Source organism: Cydia fagiglandana, chromosome 20 (genome assembly GCF_963556715.1).
Source record: "Cydia fagiglandana chromosome 20, ilCydFagi1.1, whole genome shotgun sequence".
NCBI lineage: Eukaryota > Metazoa > Arthropoda > Insecta > Lepidoptera > Tortricidae > Cydia > Cydia fagiglandana.
This window is the reverse complement of record NC_085951.1, coordinates 11,276,799-11,298,084: the sequence shown is the minus strand read 5'-3', so window position 1 is coordinate 11,298,084 and position 21,286 is coordinate 11,276,799. Positions and strand designations below refer to the sequence as shown.

The following is a 21,286-nucleotide window of genomic DNA, read 5'->3' as shown; positions in this document are numbered from 1 at the left end:
ATAATTAGAAGAAAAAAATAGTTTTTAAATAATCCTCTCAAACGTGCCCTATCACTCATTACAATAAAACAGAGACAGATAATGGAAGGACCTCACACATAACGCAATACGTACAAAAAGGAATTTAGATTAACGACCCATTTCCAAGTTATCATTTTACATTATTAGGACGCCTTCACCCTTAGTCACTAAGCTATGACGAGTCACGTACGAAGTACGAACTAGTAAGTATGTAGTCATCTATTTGTAAAGTGACAGGGCTGTGATAGTACCCGTGTACCTTTACTCGTGACTGAGAAAACAATAGTTATCAACATTGATGTAATATTGCCTGAAATATTGTGATATGATTACCAGCCGATAGAATCGAAGTTAGACCTTCGGACTTTATGGTTTAGGTAGTTCAATAAATAAATATTAGGGGACATCTTACACAGATCAACCTAGCCCCAAACTAAGCAAAGCTTGTATTATGGGTGCTCTGTTCTTGAGATATTTAGCGATGTGACAGACGGACGGACAGATGGACAGAGTCGCACCATAAGGTTTCTTTTTGTACCTTTTTGGTACGGAATCCTAAAAAGGTGGGTAGAGCAGAAGGAGCGAAACTCTTCCTTTCTGTCTTTGTCTGAACGAAGTACGTATACAAAAATCCGAGAGTTCTTGCACTGTGACGGTGTCCCAACCAAAATTCTATATGCCGGTCATCGCAACATGGCTTTGAGCTTGTCAAATACAATATGCTACAATATCCTAGTAGTGTCGCAATTCCCAATTGTCCTCTGAGGCGAGGTTATCTTAACAACTGCTTCCTGATTGCAAGACGCTCCGTGAAATGGGTCGGTGCCCTGTCGCGAGGGTCAGCTGATAATTTCAACGTTTACGAAACTGCGTTTATATCTGTGACATGTCTGACTGTCTGTTGTTAACTGTTTTATTGCTAGACGCCTTATCGTCAGTATACAATTATAAATGTGCGGTATAAACAAGTAATAATTATAAGTGTGACAAAAGGAGACTTAACCGTAGATATATCTGGCTTAATCAAGCAGTAGTGTTATTACGAGTCCAATAATCAAGGCCGTCCATTATATACCAAGTATTAAGAAATAAAAAACCGGGCAAGTGCGAGTCGGACTCGCGCACGAAGGGTTCCGTACCATAATGCAAAAAAAAAACAAAAAAAAGCAAAAAGAAAACGGTCACCCAGCCAAGTACTGACCCCTCCCGACGTTGCTTAACTTTGGTCAAAAATCACGTTTGTTGTATGGGAGCCCCATTTAAATCTTTATTATATTCTGTTTTTAGTATTTGTTGTTATAGCGGCAACAGAAATACATCATCTGTGAAAATTTCAACTGTCTAGCTATCACGGTTCGTGAGATACAGCCTGGTGACAGACGGACGGACGGACGGACGGACGGACGGACGGACGGACGGACAGCGAAGTCTTAGTAATAGGGTCCCGTTTTACCCTTTGGGTACGGAACCCTAATAAAAACTGAAAATGTTATATGGCGATGTCAATGTTTGGTTGGCCTCGATTGTTTAGATTATTATCATCATAAATACCCTTTATTAGGTAAACTTTATCATAGAAAGGTGCTAAGTTGTAAAAATAAAGGTAATGGGTATAACAACAGAAGGGAAGTAATATTGAAAAAGGCAAATAAATCTACAAAACCAGAAGCACTTCATACTTTTGCAGCAGTTCCGCTAGTGCAACGCTTACCAAAGCATCTTGCTTACTATTCCTCTGAGTAGAAAATGCGTTAGTTTAGGCGATATTTGCCATTTTCCAAATTACTCCGCGATCGAAGTTATCCCAATGTACTTTATCAGTAACAAGTCTTCAGGATTCCTCTCTTGTAACCTCGTAGTAAACCAAGAACTCAATATCTACTATCCGTCCATGTACTAGCCATTAAACTATAACAGTATCTAAGCAAAGAGCAATTCCGTGTATGAAGCCGCCTGATGCACTTTTTACTGCACACCGCAGAGTGACATAAATTATCATACGTAGCCACACGTCGCGTTAATTGTACTACTTCTGAGAACCGCGGAAGTGATGCTGCTAGTTTGAGTATCAATTTGTCAGGCTCCAGATACTTTTTAAGGCATGTATTAAGAGGATAGTAGAGGACCGCTAATCTATACCTACAGAGTTTCTATTTTCCTCCCATGAGGTTAACTTGTAAATATTTGGACACAGTTTATACATCAAACTGCTAATTCAACCACGGTAATGACCCTTCGATTCGTAAAAATACGAGTACATAATATTGTCATCAAAATGCGTAAAAATATTTTCTATAATGTTAATATCCAAAAATCAAAAGGGACTAAACTAAAGGGATCCACTGATTACCAGTTCGCCGGATGATATCAGCTGTCAGTTAAACGCGAAATTTGTCAACTCTGAACAACTGAGAGGCTCATATCGTCCGGCGAAATGTTAATTTGTGGGCCCCTTACCTCCGTTTGTGTGGAGAAGCGGTCACGAGCCATCCCCTTTCCTCTTTAGGAGGCACTGTCCGGGTTGGGGACAAGAAATACTTAATCTAAAATGCCTGTATTAAACTTTATAGCTACCGAGACGTAAGCACATTTAAAAGTTGTCTTGAAAAAGTCAGATCAGGCAGACATAGTCATCTCCCTGAAATTAAATCGTGCACAGCGTGATGTACCTGGTTTTTTGTTTTACCGACATTCCTGCCTCGGAAAAAACATTTCCCAAGTGCAACAAAGCGTACAGTCGCCACATATAATATCGGAGCGGCCAAGGTTCTTACAAATATCTGAACACGCCTCTATTATCAAAGCGGTAGAGTGCGTGTTCAGACATTTATGAGCACCTCGGCCGCTCTGATATATCTGATGGTGACCGCACACCAACCATAATTTACTTTTTCTCGATTCCCGTGGTGTCTGGACCATTGGTCACGCCTTCAGCGTAGAGATTCGTTCCAAGTCCATCCCGCGTTAGCTACGTCTCGTCTTCCGGGTGGCCACTGGCCACCATAGACTACGCTTTGATATTAGTTTCAAATTACTCTTTAATTCATGGCTTAATTTTGATTTGCTTTCAACTCCGGACGCATTTAATTTTATTTTTCAATTAAGGACTCTTTGATGTTATGTTTGGCAATTTTTCTTACGTTCTTACCATATTCAGCATTTTGTATTATCTTCATATCCTGTAGGTGAAATGATTAAATTATTTAGTAGTAAAAGGCCTAGTTATTTACTGCTGTATTTTGGCACCTGTGACCTCACCTCATCTCCAAACACTGCCATCTTACCATCAAATTAGACGAACAGCGAGTATGTGCTTTCCCTCTTTACATTACACCTGGGTGATGCCTAGCCAATGTGAAAATGTGCGCTACGTTGACGAAACGTTTGGTGTCTCTCTATCACTTAGTGCGACAGCGACAGTTGCGTTTCGTTCGCTACGGAGCGACTCTCTGACTTGAATTTTTAATAAATACGTACTGCTTACATAAATTATTAATAGTTGAGATATTTTTTATGCAATCTAAATATAGCATGCCAATATAGATGTTGATAACTTTATTACACAATTATTCAAATTAGGAACCACCGGAAATATCTCCACCTCATAACATAGCAGTAAACAAGTAATAAATTACGAGAAAGTGTCTCCTGACAATGTGTCGTTAATATGATTTTTGCAGAAGCCTCAATTTGACATGACTGGCGTGTTATAAATCAATATACAATCATGACTGTAATTATGTGAATTAATTATCGTAAAATCGCAATTAATTTGAAATCGTGATGTGATATGTTAACAGTTTAATCGAGTGCTTAAAAACATCACGCTGTACATTTTCAATCAGACGGGTACGAATATTATATATTCACACTATTCATTGGTAAACAAAGTAGTTCTTGACAATTAAAGTATGAATTATTTACCTAAATATTGTTTTACATACCAAATAAGGCCCTTCGTTTTTAGGGTTCCGTACCCAAAGGGTAAAACGGGACCCTATTACTAAGACTTCGCTGTCCGTCCGTCCGTCCGTCCGTCACCAGGCTGTATCTCACGAACCGTGATAGCTAGACAATTGAAATTTTCACAGATGATGTATTTCTGTTGCCGCTATAACAACAAATACTAAAAACAGAATAAAATAAAGATTTAAATGGAGCTCCCATACAACAAACGTGATTTTTGACCAAAGTCAAGCAACGTCGGGAGTGGTCAGTACTTGGATGGGTGACTGTTTTTTTTGTTTTTTGTTTTTTGTTTTTTTTGCATTATGGTACGGAACCCTTCGTGCGCGAGTCCGACTCGCACTTGCCCGTTTTTTTATATATTTTTGTTATTCTTGTTTAATATGAATTCCAGTTTTGTCTATGGCAGGTACTAGCGGACATGGACACAATATTTGAATATAAAAGAGTTAAGGATAAGTTCGCCTTTGTACTTACAAAATTTATTTTTTATCTAAACGTAACCCCCATGTAACCAATATTCCTTTCTTTTCGTACAATAAATTGTTTACATACTTTAAAACTATGAAATTCAGGAAGTTACTACGCTTAAAAGCCTTAATGGTAACTTATGTTAATCAAATAAGTAATCAGACATTGATATAGATATCTAGGGACTGGCTTTACGGGCAATACGTCCAGAATACAAGTTCATTTTCAAGGAACGCTTATAAACATCATAAAGCTATCGAATCCAAATAAATGTATATGGTATCAGTAAAATAACCTTTAAACAAGATACACGGCAATTTACTGTTTTTCTATAATGTTCCCACTTCCATATTTAGATTACTAATTGGTGGCTGTGTCGTTTCATTCAATTTATGGTTATTAGCTATTACAACAGCATACCAAAATTCAAGTTACCATTACTAGTTGAGCAATGCTATAATTTACCGAGAGTGGTCTGGGAAACTAATAGCGAATAAAGATAAATTATTTAAATATCGAATTTATATTAAAACGCCGAATATTTGAAAAGTAGTATCGATAGGCAACAGTGGCGGCGCGTCCATAAAAGCCGATTCCCACCGGCTAGCCTGTTTTTGGACTTTTGAGCAGAGTTGTAAAGGAAATATGTAAGCCAAATTAGCCCCGACTTGCCTTATGGATATGTTTGACTCGCCGCCACTGATAGGCAAGTCTACGTAGTTGTTATTAGGCTTTTTGGATTTCACGGGCCTATAAATCCCGGTCTTTTGATAGGCTTGCGTGGGGATACAGATCCAACACGTAGAGGCCCCTTGGAGAGCTTTAATGTCATGTAGAACGCCTGCTGGAACCCGTTCACAGGCGCAACAATAGACACCCATGAACCGGTCGCAGCAGGCATTGGGACTATTGTAGAAAAAGTGAACAGTATTCCGGTCTATGGATTGATGTTTGGGTGGACAATGAGACTGGGCTATTGTAAAAGAGGTCCGGACACCTGCCATAACAATGTTATTAGGCTCATTATTATTTAATATCCTATAGCCTTACTTTTAGAAAGATATAAATTCCTTGTCTGATTAAAATATTTATTTGTCTTTTTAAATTTAAATTAATCAATTAATGCATTATCTATCTTATCTTTAGTTAATTTAGTTATCCTTACTATCTTCGTCTAATGCAGGCGTTAGATATTGAATAATTTTACGGTTTAGACTCACTCGTTTTTAGTCACTCGCGCGACATGTTTCGGTGCTCGCACTGTTAGTGCTTGAGAAAGGAGACCTAGGCTCTGCGAAACATGTCGCGCGAGTGACTAAAAACAAGTGAGTCTAAACCGTAAAGGCGTTAGATAATCTTACATTAACGATTCTTAACATAACTTTACCTTTACACCGACATTGATAACCTAAAGCATAGTTTATTTAAGACGTCAATTCACTTAGTTCTCACCGATTCGTGCTTAAAAGTAGGGTGGTATCACATTAAAGCTATAAAAAACGTCACACATGTGAATGAAAGTGATTTTGAAACAAAAAGGACACCTGCGTCGAATGATCTATAACCCTCCGCCCTGTAATCAACTTTTTGTACGCATCCGTGACGCAACTAAAGCACTTAACCATTACCATATTGAGATATTTACACATTTTGTTTATCTTCTTGTGGGCGTTTAATTTTCATTCATAGACGAATCTCATTCTTAAGGACATTATGCTATCGGGCTTATTGTAGCGACTTCAAGACCAATTGAGCCATTAAAACCGTCCTTTTACAAAGCCGCATATCGAGCCCCAGATTATTGTATCTCACGAGCCATCCTTATTTTTTTGTCGATGATCGTCGGTGATTTCCGCATGATTGCACGCACGGCACGCCTTCTATGCGGACCAATTATGGTCAACCACTGTCCATGTTGTCAGTGCACGAACTCACCAATATAATGTGGTCTTGAGATTCGTAAAAACTACTTGAAACTAGAGAGCCTCTTTATAATGGTTTTCCTAAGCTTCCGATTCGCTGGTGCTTTGTAGTCAGAATGACGCCGCTGCACCCCGAGTGCGGCCATTGAACATGTTGTAGTTACTAGTGGAGCAACTTACTCGAAGGCACTTCCTCTAATCTAAACGTGGTTGATTGCTTGGGTGGTCGATGTGTCGCTTATAAACATGTCTAGCTCGTTCCGATTAAGATAGTAAGTATTCCATTCATAGGCTATTAAGATTAGCTTAGCCATTAGCTGCATTTTGCATAGGCAATATGAGTGTACCTAATATCATTAAATGGTCTTTTCTTAGAAGTTAAAGTGTCTGTGACGTGTGTGCAGGCGGAGCTATAAAATTCAATCAATACACCATACCATTGCATAATACATACATTGTTGGATTCGCTTCGCTAATAGTTAAGTGTAAAAATGTAAATTCAGCGATTAACTTGGTTTATCCGGACAATGCTCTCGGATCTATTGGGGCGTGTTCAACTCGTCAGAATCATAGGCTGACATGACCACTATTTTATCAACTTAAGCGTAGTAGGAATTTTGAGATAATTATCAAGATTTTTTAACTTATTGGTAGCAATTACCGACATATTTTCAAATATCACCTTATTTAGAAGTCCCGTAAGCTCTTTGAGTGGTCGACGAGAAAAACTAACCACATGATTGGTATATTTTCATAATAACAACGCGATCACTGATCAATTATACGGTACCGTATCTGCAGACTATTCTCCCAGCGATGGCAACTAGATTAAGCCCGCGCTCCGCGGGCCATGTTCAATCAATTTAATCTTGATCACTCCCGGTATTGGACACTTCCTTTAACGAACCGGCCCTGTTGTGAAATTATGGCCCGGGTTTTATGGCCCGGCTAACTGCTACATTTGCAGGCGCCGATTAGATTTGCGAAATTGGCAGTTCTGCCTTCCTGCTCGCGGCGGTATCATGTTGATGGATTAAACGGTTACTTCATATTTTATGGTTGTGTTGGCGCGATTACATTTTATAGCGATGGGAGCACGTGAAAGTTCTAGGTTTTGACATGTCTCTGATAATTTGCAGTGTGTAGCTGCTTTCTAATATGTTATTAACGGTGGAAATATAGATGCGTTATCCATATTAGTTATATATAAAGACAAATAGTCAAAAAAAGTACATTTTTGTCAACTGAATTATACCTACTGGGTCTGGGTAATACATTTTTGAAATTTCAACTGTTTGTTGTCATTTTCTTATTCAAATTACCATTTGCTTTGATCTTATGCGTATTCTTAGTACTAATTCATTGTAGGTAACTCTAGGTATAGCTTTTAATTACTCGCTAGGTACCTATAGGTTAACTGGAAGAAATCCCTCTTAGGGATAGGTTCACCCTTGTACTATATTTATGTTCTATCTGATTTTTATCTGTATCCCTCTCTTCCGTATAATTAAGTGTTACTTACTTAATTTTCAATGGGGTTGGCAACTGTGAAAGGTTTGCATGGATGGCGCTATCATAGCTTGCAAGGGCATCCAGAGCATAAAATTCTATTCATCATCATCATCATCTCAGCCATAAGACGTCCACTGCTGAACATAGGCCTCCCCCTCCAAAACATTCAAAATTCTATTAAAAAAGCAAAAATAACACAGTGCTAGAGATTGACAGGGCAAGCTATGCTGGCGCCATCTGCTAAATATTTCGACGGGCAAACCTCATTCTTCACTCCTAAACCACACTATCAAACAGCCCATCTTGTTTCGGAGAACTTCACGTGGGCAATATAATTTGAATGAGAATGCAATACAAATTTTCCGGTCATTTTAATCGGGATCGAGTCGAGTAACTGTACTTGCAGCAAAAACATCAGCGGATGCTATAATGCCTACTATATGCTAGTGTATAGCGGATCACATAGTTCCCACGGACGACCCAGTCCTGGGTATTCCAATTTTTTACTAAGCACGGACTAACCAGAGACTGTGACCTTATGCATAACGACTACTCTTGGTCAAAGTGCCCGCTTATACTGATAGCTTTTGGAACATTAATCTGCCAGTCTAATAAAGTTTTTGTTTAGTACGGCTAATCCATATTTCCAACTACGGGTACGTGTTCCACAGGGATCAGGTATAGGTATTTTTTCTTTGACAATATGAAGATGTATGTTGTAGTACCTATGATAACTTCCAACAAATTTATTCATAAACATTATTGGTAGGTACATTCAATGTCAATCTTAAAATCTATAAAAAATGTCAAAGATTACAATACAATACAATTCAACACAAATCCAAAAATCACTAATTTCTCAACCTAAACTAATAACTAAACTTATATTTAAATAACAACACTTAATTACAAACTACAAATTACATAACATAAAAAAAAAAAAAAAAAAAAAAAAAAAAAAAAAAAAAAAAAAAAAAAAAAAAAAAAAAAAAAAAAAAAAAAAAAAAAAAAACACCCACACACACAAGTCAAAAACAAAACAGTCACCCGTCAGTCAAATATCCCACCCCGCGTCATCCCTGGCGCAAAGGTGCCCAAAACGCTTGCCGCATTACCGCGCTGAATCGCGATGGACAACCTCTGCACCAGGAATGACCCGGAGCGGGGATCCAGGCCTCTATCTCGCAACCGGTTCCCAACCTCCTTAAAAAACTCTCTAGCCTCTGAGCACCAACATCCAGCCGTTTCGACTGCCAGAGGCACAAACAAATAACCGTCCAATTCCGCATACTTCTCCCGTTTTCTCAGCGCCGCCACCTCAGCAGCTGCCCCTGCTGCCCTCACGGTGCGGCCAATGTGCGATGCAGCAAAAGTGCTAACGCATGTAGCGTCCCAAAGCAAGCACTTTCCTCTCCGCCAAGGCACCAGCGTCAACCCGTCAGGCCTCTTACCATCCGACCGGCTAAGGCCTGGGGGCTCAAGCATGCATGGGACATTCGCGGAAACAAGCGCCCTTCGGATCAGATCGTTAAGAGCGTGATGGCGTGGGAATCTCCCTGCACATCGACCACAACTCAAAGCGTGGTGGCCGTTGCTCTCCACCATAGTACCGCAGATGCATAAGTGAGGAACACACACATCGCAGCCCAGACGAAGAGCCACCGCCACCCGCATCGAATCATTGTCAAGGAGGGTGCCCAAATGCGGAGATGGAAGCGCATGTAACCACGCCCCCGATTCCGATTGGGACCCCGCCAGCAGCCTCGCCCTATCCGCCCCCACTGCGTTCTCCATCAGACCCTCGACAATCCTCTTGACTCCAACATCGTCCCATAGCCGTTGTACGTCCGGCTTCTCGGGTCGGGGCGCGTCCGGATTGAGAGTCATCCAAGCCGCCAAAGCATCAGCAGCGTAAGGTATGGATACCCTGTTACCATTAGGAGATAAAATTCGAGTAACAAGATCCACGACCCCACTCGCCGATGCCAAGAATGCCGGTAGACTCACATCCCTCACGCGCCGCACCCCCAGACCACCACTCCGAATGGGCAAGGACGCCAGGTCCCATTGTTCTGGATTTAAAGCCACATTCAGCAAGGACTCAACAGACTCCCTCAAAGCACAGTCAAAGGAGTCCATTTGCGTAGGGTGAAGCCAAGTCGGTACTGTGCGCAAAAAGTACATGAGCTTGGGAACAGCAAAGCAAACCCGCAATAGCACGAGAGCAACATGCGCCGACAGTTTCTCTAATCTCTCCCTTGCCATCAAGAGAAGCTGTCTTCTAACCTCGAAGGCCTCCGGGATCGCTTCTGCAAAAATAGGGGAGCCCAAAAGGTTAAAATTTTGACCGGACACCTCCGTAAGACCGGGAAGGATATCATAAAAGGAGGGAAAGGAAGAACGGGCCCCGGCACTACAGGGGAAGAACTCGCACTTGGTAGAGTTAACCTCTAGCCCCAATTCTCGAAGGCGAGGAAGAAGCGTGAGCAGATCCCGTTCCACCTCTTCTGGTTTTCCTCCTATGGTGCCATCATCCAGATACCAGATTTGTTTAGTTCTTCTTATACCGGGTGTGGCCTGTAGATAATATGAGCAAAGTATAAACTGTAGGCTGTACTCCTCATACTGACCAACATTTGTTCAGCGACTTTTAAAAATAACTTGTGGTTTGATTTTAAATACACTTTAAAGTTTATTCTAAGACGCAATGTATTGCGAATTTTGTTATGTTTAAGGCGTGACAAGCAACGTCAATCACAATGAAATGGCGTGGCGATGGCGTCCATTGAAGATAATATTTATTTTGTATGAAAAATAGGGAGTCTAAACACTTCATAATTTTTAAAAGTTGTTGAACAAAAGTGTCACCGTTTCAGGAGTGCAATCTATGTTTTAATTATTTGCTCATGTTACAGGCCACACCCGGTATACATAATACCTTTAACAGTATCTTGGAGTTTCCCGATCCGTAAGTGATCCTGGATTCATGTTTTTTTTATTTATTTAGTAGGAATTGAAGTGGGTTGAGGGTAGGGTTGCCAACTTTTTTTTGGTGAAATATAGTATTTTCCAAAGTAAGACATCAAAAATATGGTACATTTAAAAAAATATAGTACTTTTAGATAAAATACCAAACATGAGTGTAATATACGTTTAATCGGAAATATACTATAGTATTTTAGCGTAGGTACTATATATTTTTCCAAAAGTATATAGTACAGAGAGCCAAAATATAGTACAATACTATATAATATAGTACGGTTGGCAACCCTAGTTGAGGGTAAACACTTTTAAATTGTGACCTTCCATTGTTGTACTCTAGATACATGTTACTGTCTGATTATAATTATTGTTACCAATTTGAATTGACCCTAACTAATATGACTTGCATGACCTTTTATCCTCGTATTTATTTGCGCTTTCCCAGCTGCACCCCAAATTATATGTGGTCATAATGATTTGTACTTAAATCCAAGAATTGTAGATGCTGCTATTTTCTGATCTAGTATTCTCTTCTTAATCTTACAACCAACCAAAAGTATCTAGTAAGTAGTTATTTTTTAATACGTCATAAATCGTAAACCGCAATTTTATTATGTTACTTGCTGCTACGGAACCCTTCATGGGCGAGTCCGACTCGATTTGGCCGCTTTTTTTATAAGTATAGCCATAACATACGGAAAAGAAAAAAAATATTCGAGCTCCAGTGCACATACTGCCGATTAAGAAGGGTATACTACAGAAAACCGTAATCACTATTTTCTTTCAACGGACGGTAGCAGTAGGTGCCATGATGGTAAATAAAGTTAGTTATGATGGTAATTTATTCGACGGATAAACAGAGCATGCCGTGTGATTGTGGCGGGTTCGATTCCATGATTGTAGCACATTGTACTGGATTACCATCATTTGATGACGGCCTCCTAGCCTAGTCGGTAGTGACCCTGCCTACGAAGCAGAAGGTCCCGGGTTCGAATTCTGTTAAGTTGTATGTTTATCACATATATTTGTTCGCATTTTTCACTACTCCATGGTGATAGGTGTCATCTGCATATTTATTTATAACCTAAAAACGCCAAATCTCGCATATTTTTATTGAAATGTCACCTGTCAGCGTACCCATCGAGTTTGAAAAACTACTATTAAGTTAAGGCGAATTTATGGTAGGTACATATGTATTTTTGCCAACCCTGATTTTCAATGAATTGCAACATTGATAACGGGGTTTGCTCATTAGGTTAATGTAGTGTGGCCTAAATAACAAGAACCTTAAGTCTACAGTCATAAAGAAATATTTCTACTGATAAAATAAACGCATATTTAAAGAAATAATCACTGTGAGATTATTTTTTGCTGCATAATGGAAATGTGGTTTCGTTGCGTATGTCGTCCTAATGTGCTGTGACTAAATAAATACCACAAAATCAAGATAAAAATACGTTTGCCGAATGGGTAGTTTTACACATACCTACACTGTATTATTGTTCTATGATTTTTATTGCAATCATTGTTATAATCAGCAAGCAAATTATTAAATCAACAAAAACAAACAATATGCTGCTCTTAGAGAAAACTCGTAATGTAGCAAAGACGTAATGTTACAAATTATGATCAACGATCGGCTAATTTTCACCGCGTAAAAAACCGGCGAGTTCTTAGTAATTAGAGGCTTATTCTGATTGTAGTAACTGGTTATGAATTTGATCTAAATTTGTTATGGCTATAATCCTATAATCTTATCTGTCTGTGAATTCTGTGATCTGTGAATTTTCAGTAATGCCAGCAAAATACTCATTAAGGGATTTTTCAAACGCAAACATGTTCGGACCGGACACTGTCTAATTTTGACAGGGAGACTATTCCAATGGCGAGCTGTCTGAATAGAAAAGGAATAGGACATGTACCTACCTAGCCAGTACGGTGGGTTGGTATAGACAGAGAAAGATTGCCAGATGAGCGAAGTTAACGAACACGAGAGACACGATATTCACTACTGGTGGTTATTAGGTATTCGGGAGACTGAGGATCATATCAAATTTGAAACCTGTTATTAGCCTAAGAAGATAAATAAATAAGTGAATATTATTATTCACTTATTCATTGTTCTTGATCCAACCACCTAGCGAGAGTCTCTCAAGATGTTGGTCGAGACTCTTCGCTATTATCAGGCGTGGGTCACTCCACGATTAAGTCGCTTTGCTACAGGTAGCTAAAAGTACATCCGTTCCACCCCAATTTTGGGGAAATCCATAAGCCGCGCGTGGCGCTGTCGCCACCTAGCGGCCATATCTGTGCTGATCATAACAGATCATAGAGAGTGAGTATTCTGTACCTAGTACTATTATTTATTCTGTGCTATTATTTAGACCGTTCACTGAAACAGCTATCGGGACAATGATCGTCGAATCAACATCCCACATGGCGGTTATCTCGTGAGCCAAGTCTAGGTACTTCCTGGACTTGTCCTTCTCGGCTTTCACATTATTATTATAATCAGAATACGCCTAGTAGTTGCATGCAGCATCGTAACATGGTCTGCGGTGAGCCGCTGGTTATGCGATAGCCGATAAGCCGATCTTCCGGCACACCTGCCAGGGCTATCTCTTTCCATGGCTTTTGTGGCCTATTTCATTGCTTGATTCACAATTTGTTCGCAATTTTGTAACAATAACGAGTCAGTCAAATGCAATAGCAATTCAATAGTCAATTTTGTGTATGTATCGATCTATCATTTGCTGAATATGAAGTCGCTGAATAATTACAGCGTCCTATAATCCGATAGGAAAATTTGTAATATAGTTAGGTATAGTAATAGGCATTTATTGTATCACCGATATATTTTTATGGCTTTTCTCTTATACAAAAATTTAATATATATAAATAACACTAGTGGCGTTTGAGAAAAATAGGTAAATGGTTTTTTCAATTATGTTCTTAATGGTAAAAAACGTTTCACATAGGTAATATGATAAATGTATCCAGGAAAAAGAAAATGCGCATGTTTTCTTTTCATTTACCGTTATTCCTGAAGAATGGTTACTCGGTTAGCCCTGAGAACTATAGATACATTATGTATGAAATGTTGTGATTTAAAAGGCTAATGCAGAGATGTTGCACTTATTAATCATTTGTATTGTTTGCTAGATGTGATTGTTTTGTATTCAATCACTTGATGGTTTGTGAAACTTGATGATTACTGTAATTTGAGATTTTGTATATGAAATTTATTATTTCTAAGTTTACATCCACATAATATTTTACATACAATACCTCTACAGGCTCCCTTTTTCTCAAAAATCTTACCAAGATAATGATACTAATAATTATCATAACTATAAAACCCAATGTTTTGCCGTTTATAATTTGCCCCTTTTTTTTAGAAAAGCTACCAGTGCTACTACTGTTTCCTCCATACCTTAGATAGCATTATTAAATTTATTTAAGTTCTTCAACACCAAAATGTTTATCATAAAGCCCCATTCAGACGGTTCACGAACTTGCATACCATATTCAATACATTGCTAACTACAGAGTACAATTAATTCAGTCGATTGACCAAATATCGTATGCAAGTTCTTGAACGAACTAAATAGGGCATTTAACGCGGTAAGGTTTCTTAGGCTCCTGTTCTCTACAGTCCCTGACGAATTTAATTACTTAATTTTCTACCAAGTTGCCAGCCCTGTGGGTTCAATTTTAGAGATTAAACCACTTTCTTTGCTATACTAGTTTTTAGCCCCGCGGCGAGACACCGGGTCCCTTTACCGAGATGTTATCGAATTCAGATTAAAGTTAAATTGTATATTTTGCTTCGTTTTAATAACGACACATTAGTAGTTTATAGTCTAACAGCACAGCCTTTGCTAGCCGAGCTTAATCATATCATTAATTTTTGTTTCGAAGAATATGGTCGGTACAATTGAGGTGACAACATTTTTTGGTACTGAACATCATATTCTACCAACATTGGCGTAGAAATCTTAAAAAATGCTTTACACAATTTTCACTTATTTTCATTACAAAAATGGTCATTGCTTGTGTAAACTAACAGGAAAAGTGTCAACTTTTGCTGTATAAACGCATTATACATAGGTATATTATCGAAAGTTGATTTGGTACCTAAATTGCCAGGCCCCTGTTTCACCAACGTGACAGGTGCGACGAATTGTAAAATCACTGTTGCTGACGTCACAGGCATCCATGGGCTACGGTTACCGCTTACCATCGGGCGGGCCGTATTCCTGTTTGCCACCATCATTGTATTATCAAAAAAAACTTTATGATATCGGAAAAAAACAGATATTTCTCTTGCTAAGTTTATGACAATTGTCACAAGAAACACTACAATTGTCACGAAATTCCGACATATAACTCATTACCTGTCAAGAATTACCTACAATTCTTCTAAATCTTTGACAATTGTCAGAAACTTCGCAGGAGAAATATCTGTTTTTTTCCGATATAATAAAGTTTTTTTAAATAATACAATGATGGTGGCAAACAGGAATACGGCCCGCCCGATGGTAAGTGGTAATCGTAGCCCATGGATGCCTGTGACGTCAGCAACAGTGATTTTACAATTCGCCGCACCTGTCACCGATGTGAAATTGGGGCCAGATATCATAAACATGTTGCATAGGCAACGGAAAGAGGGATTGTGCAAAAAACAATGTCATGTTGAACCGCAGTCCCTTTGCCCAAATCAGTCAACATTCTACATGTCATAATTAAAATATGCGTGCACGTATAGTCGCACCAATAAAAGTCTGCAGCGGATTTGATAGCCCACGCAGTGTAAGTGTTATGTATACGCCTGAATTTCATACAAGTTTGACGTTAAAATGACACTTGCACTGCGTGGGCTATCAAAATCGCTGCAGACTTTTTACGGTCTGACTATATTAGCTTACGTTACGTCGCGATATTTTTCTTTTCACGTGAAGTTGTAGGTTTTCAAACCCAAAGACTATTCGTGACCTAGTAGCAGGCATTCCTATCGCGAGAGCGGATACTCACATAGTCGTAAGAGATTACCGACTCTGACTGCATGCGTTGTAACGCATTCTTCCACGCATTCTGCCGTTGCGAAACGTTGCGGACGTTCAAAACATGACGTGAGCACATCAATTAGATCAAAAATTACGCCGTGCATTCGTTTTTGGAGCTCCGTACTGTAAGGAGTAAAAACACCAGGGCACCACTTTTAACAATATTTATTAGGGAATCACAAATATGAGAGTATAGATCTGAAAATAATATGCGAGGACGCTCTCGCGTAAAACCAATCTAAGATGGACGACATCTCTGGTCATGTGACCTTGCCGGTTATCGTAGTGATGTCAAACACCGATGAAATGACGACCCCACCGTTTAGTACTAAACTATGTTCACGGAGCTCTTATGGGATAAATCGGTTAGATGTATTTTTTTTATATAGGAGGCAAACGAGCAGACCAATCGCCTGATGGTAAGCAAATACCGTTCCCCATGGACACCTGCAACACCAGATTCAAGTGCGTTGCATACGCTCGTACAGATGTAATCGTATTTTCACGCAAACTTACGAATCTGTCTTGATATTTATTTCAGTAAGTCTCGGTACAAAAAGTACTGATATTGACTGAACTAGCGTGACAAATACGAACGTTTCCGACAAAGTACGATGGAAAACAATTATGCATTTAATCTGTATGCGTCCGATGGGAATTTGCTCTTTTCTTGAAGCATCTTTGAATCTCGTCTTTTGTTTTCCCGGTTTTAAAGTGATATTCAGGTAACAACTGCAGCTGCATTGCTCACTGTTGGGGCATTCTGCTGACGCTGTCAATTTCCTTTATAAAATGAGTATTTTTCCGTCATCCGTAATAAGTTGAGACCAATTTATTTTTTTGTTTCATAATATTTGGCCGTACTGTAATATTTGGCAACGCATACTGTAGGTATTAACCTCGTGCCGCCCACCATACAAAATTATAGCCAGGGAAATTAGAATCTTGTTGTATTTTCAATTGGGTTCATTTTCATTTGTTCGAATTTTTTACGAGACAAATGAAATGCTACCTACTTTCTTTTTAATTAAGGTTGACATTCCATCGAAACTGAGTGTACATCCTAATGTACATTGGGCGGCACGAGGTTAAAGACGTTTCATTACTTTAAGGATTAATGATATTGGCTATGTGACAAACGTCGATCACCGACCAATGAGGCCAATGACCTCTTGGCTAGAAAATAGTGGGTGAAGCTCTTAACCGGTTATTCGCTGTGCCAAAATGTTATTAACGTCTAACTAAGCTAATACACGGTGTAACATGAGTAAACCGAATAATTTTAACAGCGTATTCCTGATCATATTTAGAGACAAAAATGTCCTGTAAACTTTTTTGAAATTCGCCTAGTTTCAGAGATATTATTAATTAAGAAAAAAACAAGTTTTTATTGTTACATAGTGTAAAAGGCCTTTTTGATGGTGATATTGCTTCTATGGGACGTAGTCTAAATATCCTTATTGATAGATGTCAAAAAGTAACAAGTAACACTTTGCAAAAAGTAGGTTCTACGAAAAAAAATGTATAAATCAATTTTAAGTGACATGTTTACCAATAACATTTATTATATAATATATGTACAAATACATTCAAAAAATTGAAAAAACAAAACAATTTTTTTGGCGCAATTGACCTAACCTCATATTACATTTTTTACTTCTTTTGACCTCAGAAATGCGTGGTTAAAATTATTCGGTTTCCTCATGTTACACCGTGTATAGAATTGGGAATCGTGATTAAGTTGGACTACTTATTGGAACGAATTGAGATACCCAAGCCCTATGTCTGCTTGATTATTATTATTTTACTATGAAAGTGCCAACCCATCTACTGCAGAATTGATATGGTCGCCAATGTTGCTGTTGGTTCTATTCCATACACTCTTCCCTGGACCACATGGCCAAGAAAGTGGCGGGAAGAAAATAACTATTTTATTAACTCTTCTTCTTCTTCCTCGCGTTATCCCGGCATTTTGCCATGGCTCATGGGAGCCTGGGATCCGCTAAAAAATCGCAAGAATTGACGTAAACACTAGTTTTTACGAAAGCGACTGCCATCTGACCTTCCAACCCAGGGGGGAAACTAGGCCTTATTGGAATTAGTCCGGTTTCCTCACTATGTTTTCCTACACCGAAAAGCAACTGATATTTCGTACAATAAGTTCCGAAAAACTCGTTGGTACGAGCCGAGGTTTGAAGTGCGACCTCCGGATTGAAAGTCGTACGCTCTAACCGCTAGGCTACCAGCGCTTCTTAAGTATTTTAAATACTATTACTTACAATAGTGTGGACCGTATTTACGAAAGCGGGTAAAGCGTAATGCTATCCTTCCTATTAATGAGAATCGTCGTTACAACAGTTTATAACGTTGTCAATGTTTAATTCGTCTTCAGTAATTCCAGGCAAGTCATTTTAGACAAAAAATCGCAGGCCCCACTACATCAGCTGTCGTTTCGTAAAACACAAATAATACAAACATGGATGCCAAAAATGGATTAACAAGACCAGTTGACAGGTGCATGCTGCTGATGTTTTTTAGACATATCGGAATTTCAACTGTCCTTAAGTCAAATTTTGGGCCAAAAACATTATTTGGTATAATTTATATCTGACGAGAGTTGTGGTACAATCGCCTGCGCTCGCGGTGTTCGACCCTTAGGGCGATACTCGTTTGAACGCCTTGCAGGTAGCAACTAGTAAGGATTAAGGCAATTTTTTCTTAACTGGAACACCGCCACTACAATTGTAAATATTTTCAATAATTTGTTTTTAGTACTATATACAAAAGTGGTTCACAAGTTCAACATATCTTCCTCTTGGTTGTTGCCTGTGTTTTTTTTTCTAGCTTTTATGAGAATATTTTGTCTCTAAACTGCGACATATTAATATGTAATATTCACGCCTGAACGAGGTTTTAAAGTTAGTTTGGGTGCGTTTAGACTACTGTACAGTGGGGTGGTTTTACGGTACTTCATTTGAATATAAGTATTGGTAAAGTTGTAAAAAAATCGATTACAATATGACAGATGATCAACAGATGAACAGATAGTGTAACCACGAGTATTATGTCACAAAGTATCAACACAATAGATGCCTTACTTTGCTGGCATAGGGGTGTTTACAAACAGCTATTAGTACGAGTACGCTACCTGATCTCATGTGATATAACAGACCGCAAATAAGTTTATATTGTTTTTCAACATGCAATAGAGCGGTATTGCATGTTGAAAAACAATATAAACTTATTTTGTGTATATTTTATCCCCGAGAGTACATTACGTGCACGTCCCATAGTTTCAGATGTTATTCCAATTGTTAACAAAGCCAGGGGAAGAGAACGCACGTAGGAACCAGTATTAGAACTCTACTCTCTAATAACGCATAGTTACTAGGTTACTACGGATCTCAAACTCACGTTACACTCGTCATCTTCTCACTCGTTTGTTTGCAACAAATTAGTAATACGGCCATAATGCGCACGCGACGTAGCGCTCCGCCGGACATCTCGAACAGCTCGATTTCTGCTTTCGAGTCCACAGTGGCTCCGCCGTTTCCAAGGAATCTGATTTAATGCGAGATTCGATAATTGAATTGCAGAACGGTTTAACGCGCAAAGCGTGTGATGCGTGCAGAAATATGTTGTTGTATTGTCGATGTCGATGTTTCTTGTCTTGTATGTGACAAGGTACGCTTAACAGCTGTCATAATACATGGATACGTTAAAAAGGGGTTTATACGGAGGAGGTACAGAAATACTTACCTACATAAATAAACTACATACTATAGACAATAAACTCGCATACTTACGCGAGGTAAGTGACAAATAAAGTCGCCAAATTTATTTAAAGTAGTTTTAAGACAAGATTGTTAACATCCAGATATCTTCAATATTGATTGCATCTGCGGTAGCTTCCAAGTTCCTCTTATTCTGATGTTTAAATCCCTATACAAAATTGCATCTTTACCGCTGTAACTTCTCATATGCGAGGTAAAGTTCATATGAAGCTAATCGAATTATATCATATAGCGTGATTGCCGTCGCGGGTCGCGGGTCAAGAGCTTGCGTGGGAATTGAAAGTGCTTAGTCGCGTTCGTCAAATGTCAGGATGGTTGTGTATGCAATTAACGCTTGCATTCAGTACAAATGTGGCACTCCACTGCGAATCTAACAATGCCAACGCAACCGAAATTCGTTTCAGGCTCAACCAGTATTTAATTAAATTTGATATTTATTTATTCGAATCGATAGAGTTGTTTGCTTTCGTTGTAACAGTGTTTGAAATGAAATCTAGCAAGTTTTTGACCCACCGACCCAATACCTACTTAATGCAATATTATGTCACAGATTACTGCATTAAGTGCATTGGATCTTCATGAACAATGATGCTTGATGATTAAGACAGAACTTAGCATGGAAATTAAACACCGCAACTATACCTATGGTCTGTTAGATTAACTATATACTTATAAAGAATAAGTAATCAAAATTGACAAATGAAATGAAAATGTTATTTCAGGCAACTAGTGGGCCATACATATGTAAATACCTTAAAACTAGCATATATGTATATTATGTAAAAATATATTTTAAAAACTAAACACTACAAATCACGCAACCCCGCAGTGTCTGGGAGCCGGCCGCGGAACCGCCGAAACTTGACACCCATCGACCAAAACTCCTCCTTGGTGAAGGTCGCTAGATGTTCAGTCGGAACGCTCGCCATAATCAAACTCTTGATAGGATAGTTATACAAATCATTTTAGTTTTAAGCCAAGTTTAAAACCGAAATATTCCTAACGTGTACGTTTCTTTGATTACAGGAGGAGCTGGAGACCCTGCGAACTAAACTGGATAAGGTGGAAACCGAACGCACCCATTTCAAGAATGAAAACGAAAGGCTCGAAACAAAGGTGAGTCACTTATTTACTTTCATTTTAGACGTATATCATTTTATACAATATAGAATAGTATAGAAATATTTTATTCGTAACAAAAGAAACACAATACATGTAAGAGAAACGTACAAAGAATGGCCTCATCTCAGCATGTTGCTGGCAACTTTTTATCAGTAGAATATTATTTTATTACATTCTTTAGAAATCAATTAAAGAATTATTAATATGTTCGTCGATCCGTCTTGTTTGGGGGCCTTCTGCTACGGTCTCCGGTACACAGGGCGCAACCCAAGAACCTTTTTGGCTTAAGCTACCGACCGACTAACCGACGATCTAGTTAAGATCTCTGGGAACCGTAAATCGTTGGCGAATGACCAGCCGTTGTAGAGATCCGAAGAGGGTCTCTTTTGGCTGATACGATTCAGACAAAGAATAACGACGAGCTTTTAAA

General features: G+C 38.8%; 1 protein-coding gene across 1 annotated transcript in view; it reads left to right on the top strand.

Annotated features, from left to right (window-relative positions):
* LOC134674755 (unconventional myosin-XVIIIa) overlaps positions 1–21,286 on the top strand; it is a 323,832-nt gene that overhangs the window by 266,698 nt on the left and 35,848 nt on the right. The window contains exon 23 of the mRNA XM_063532886.1: positions 20,761–20,850. Coding sequence (XP_063388956.1) covers positions 20,761–20,850 — 90 coding nt within the window. The remainder of the gene's footprint in view (positions 1–20,760; positions 20,851–21,286) is intronic.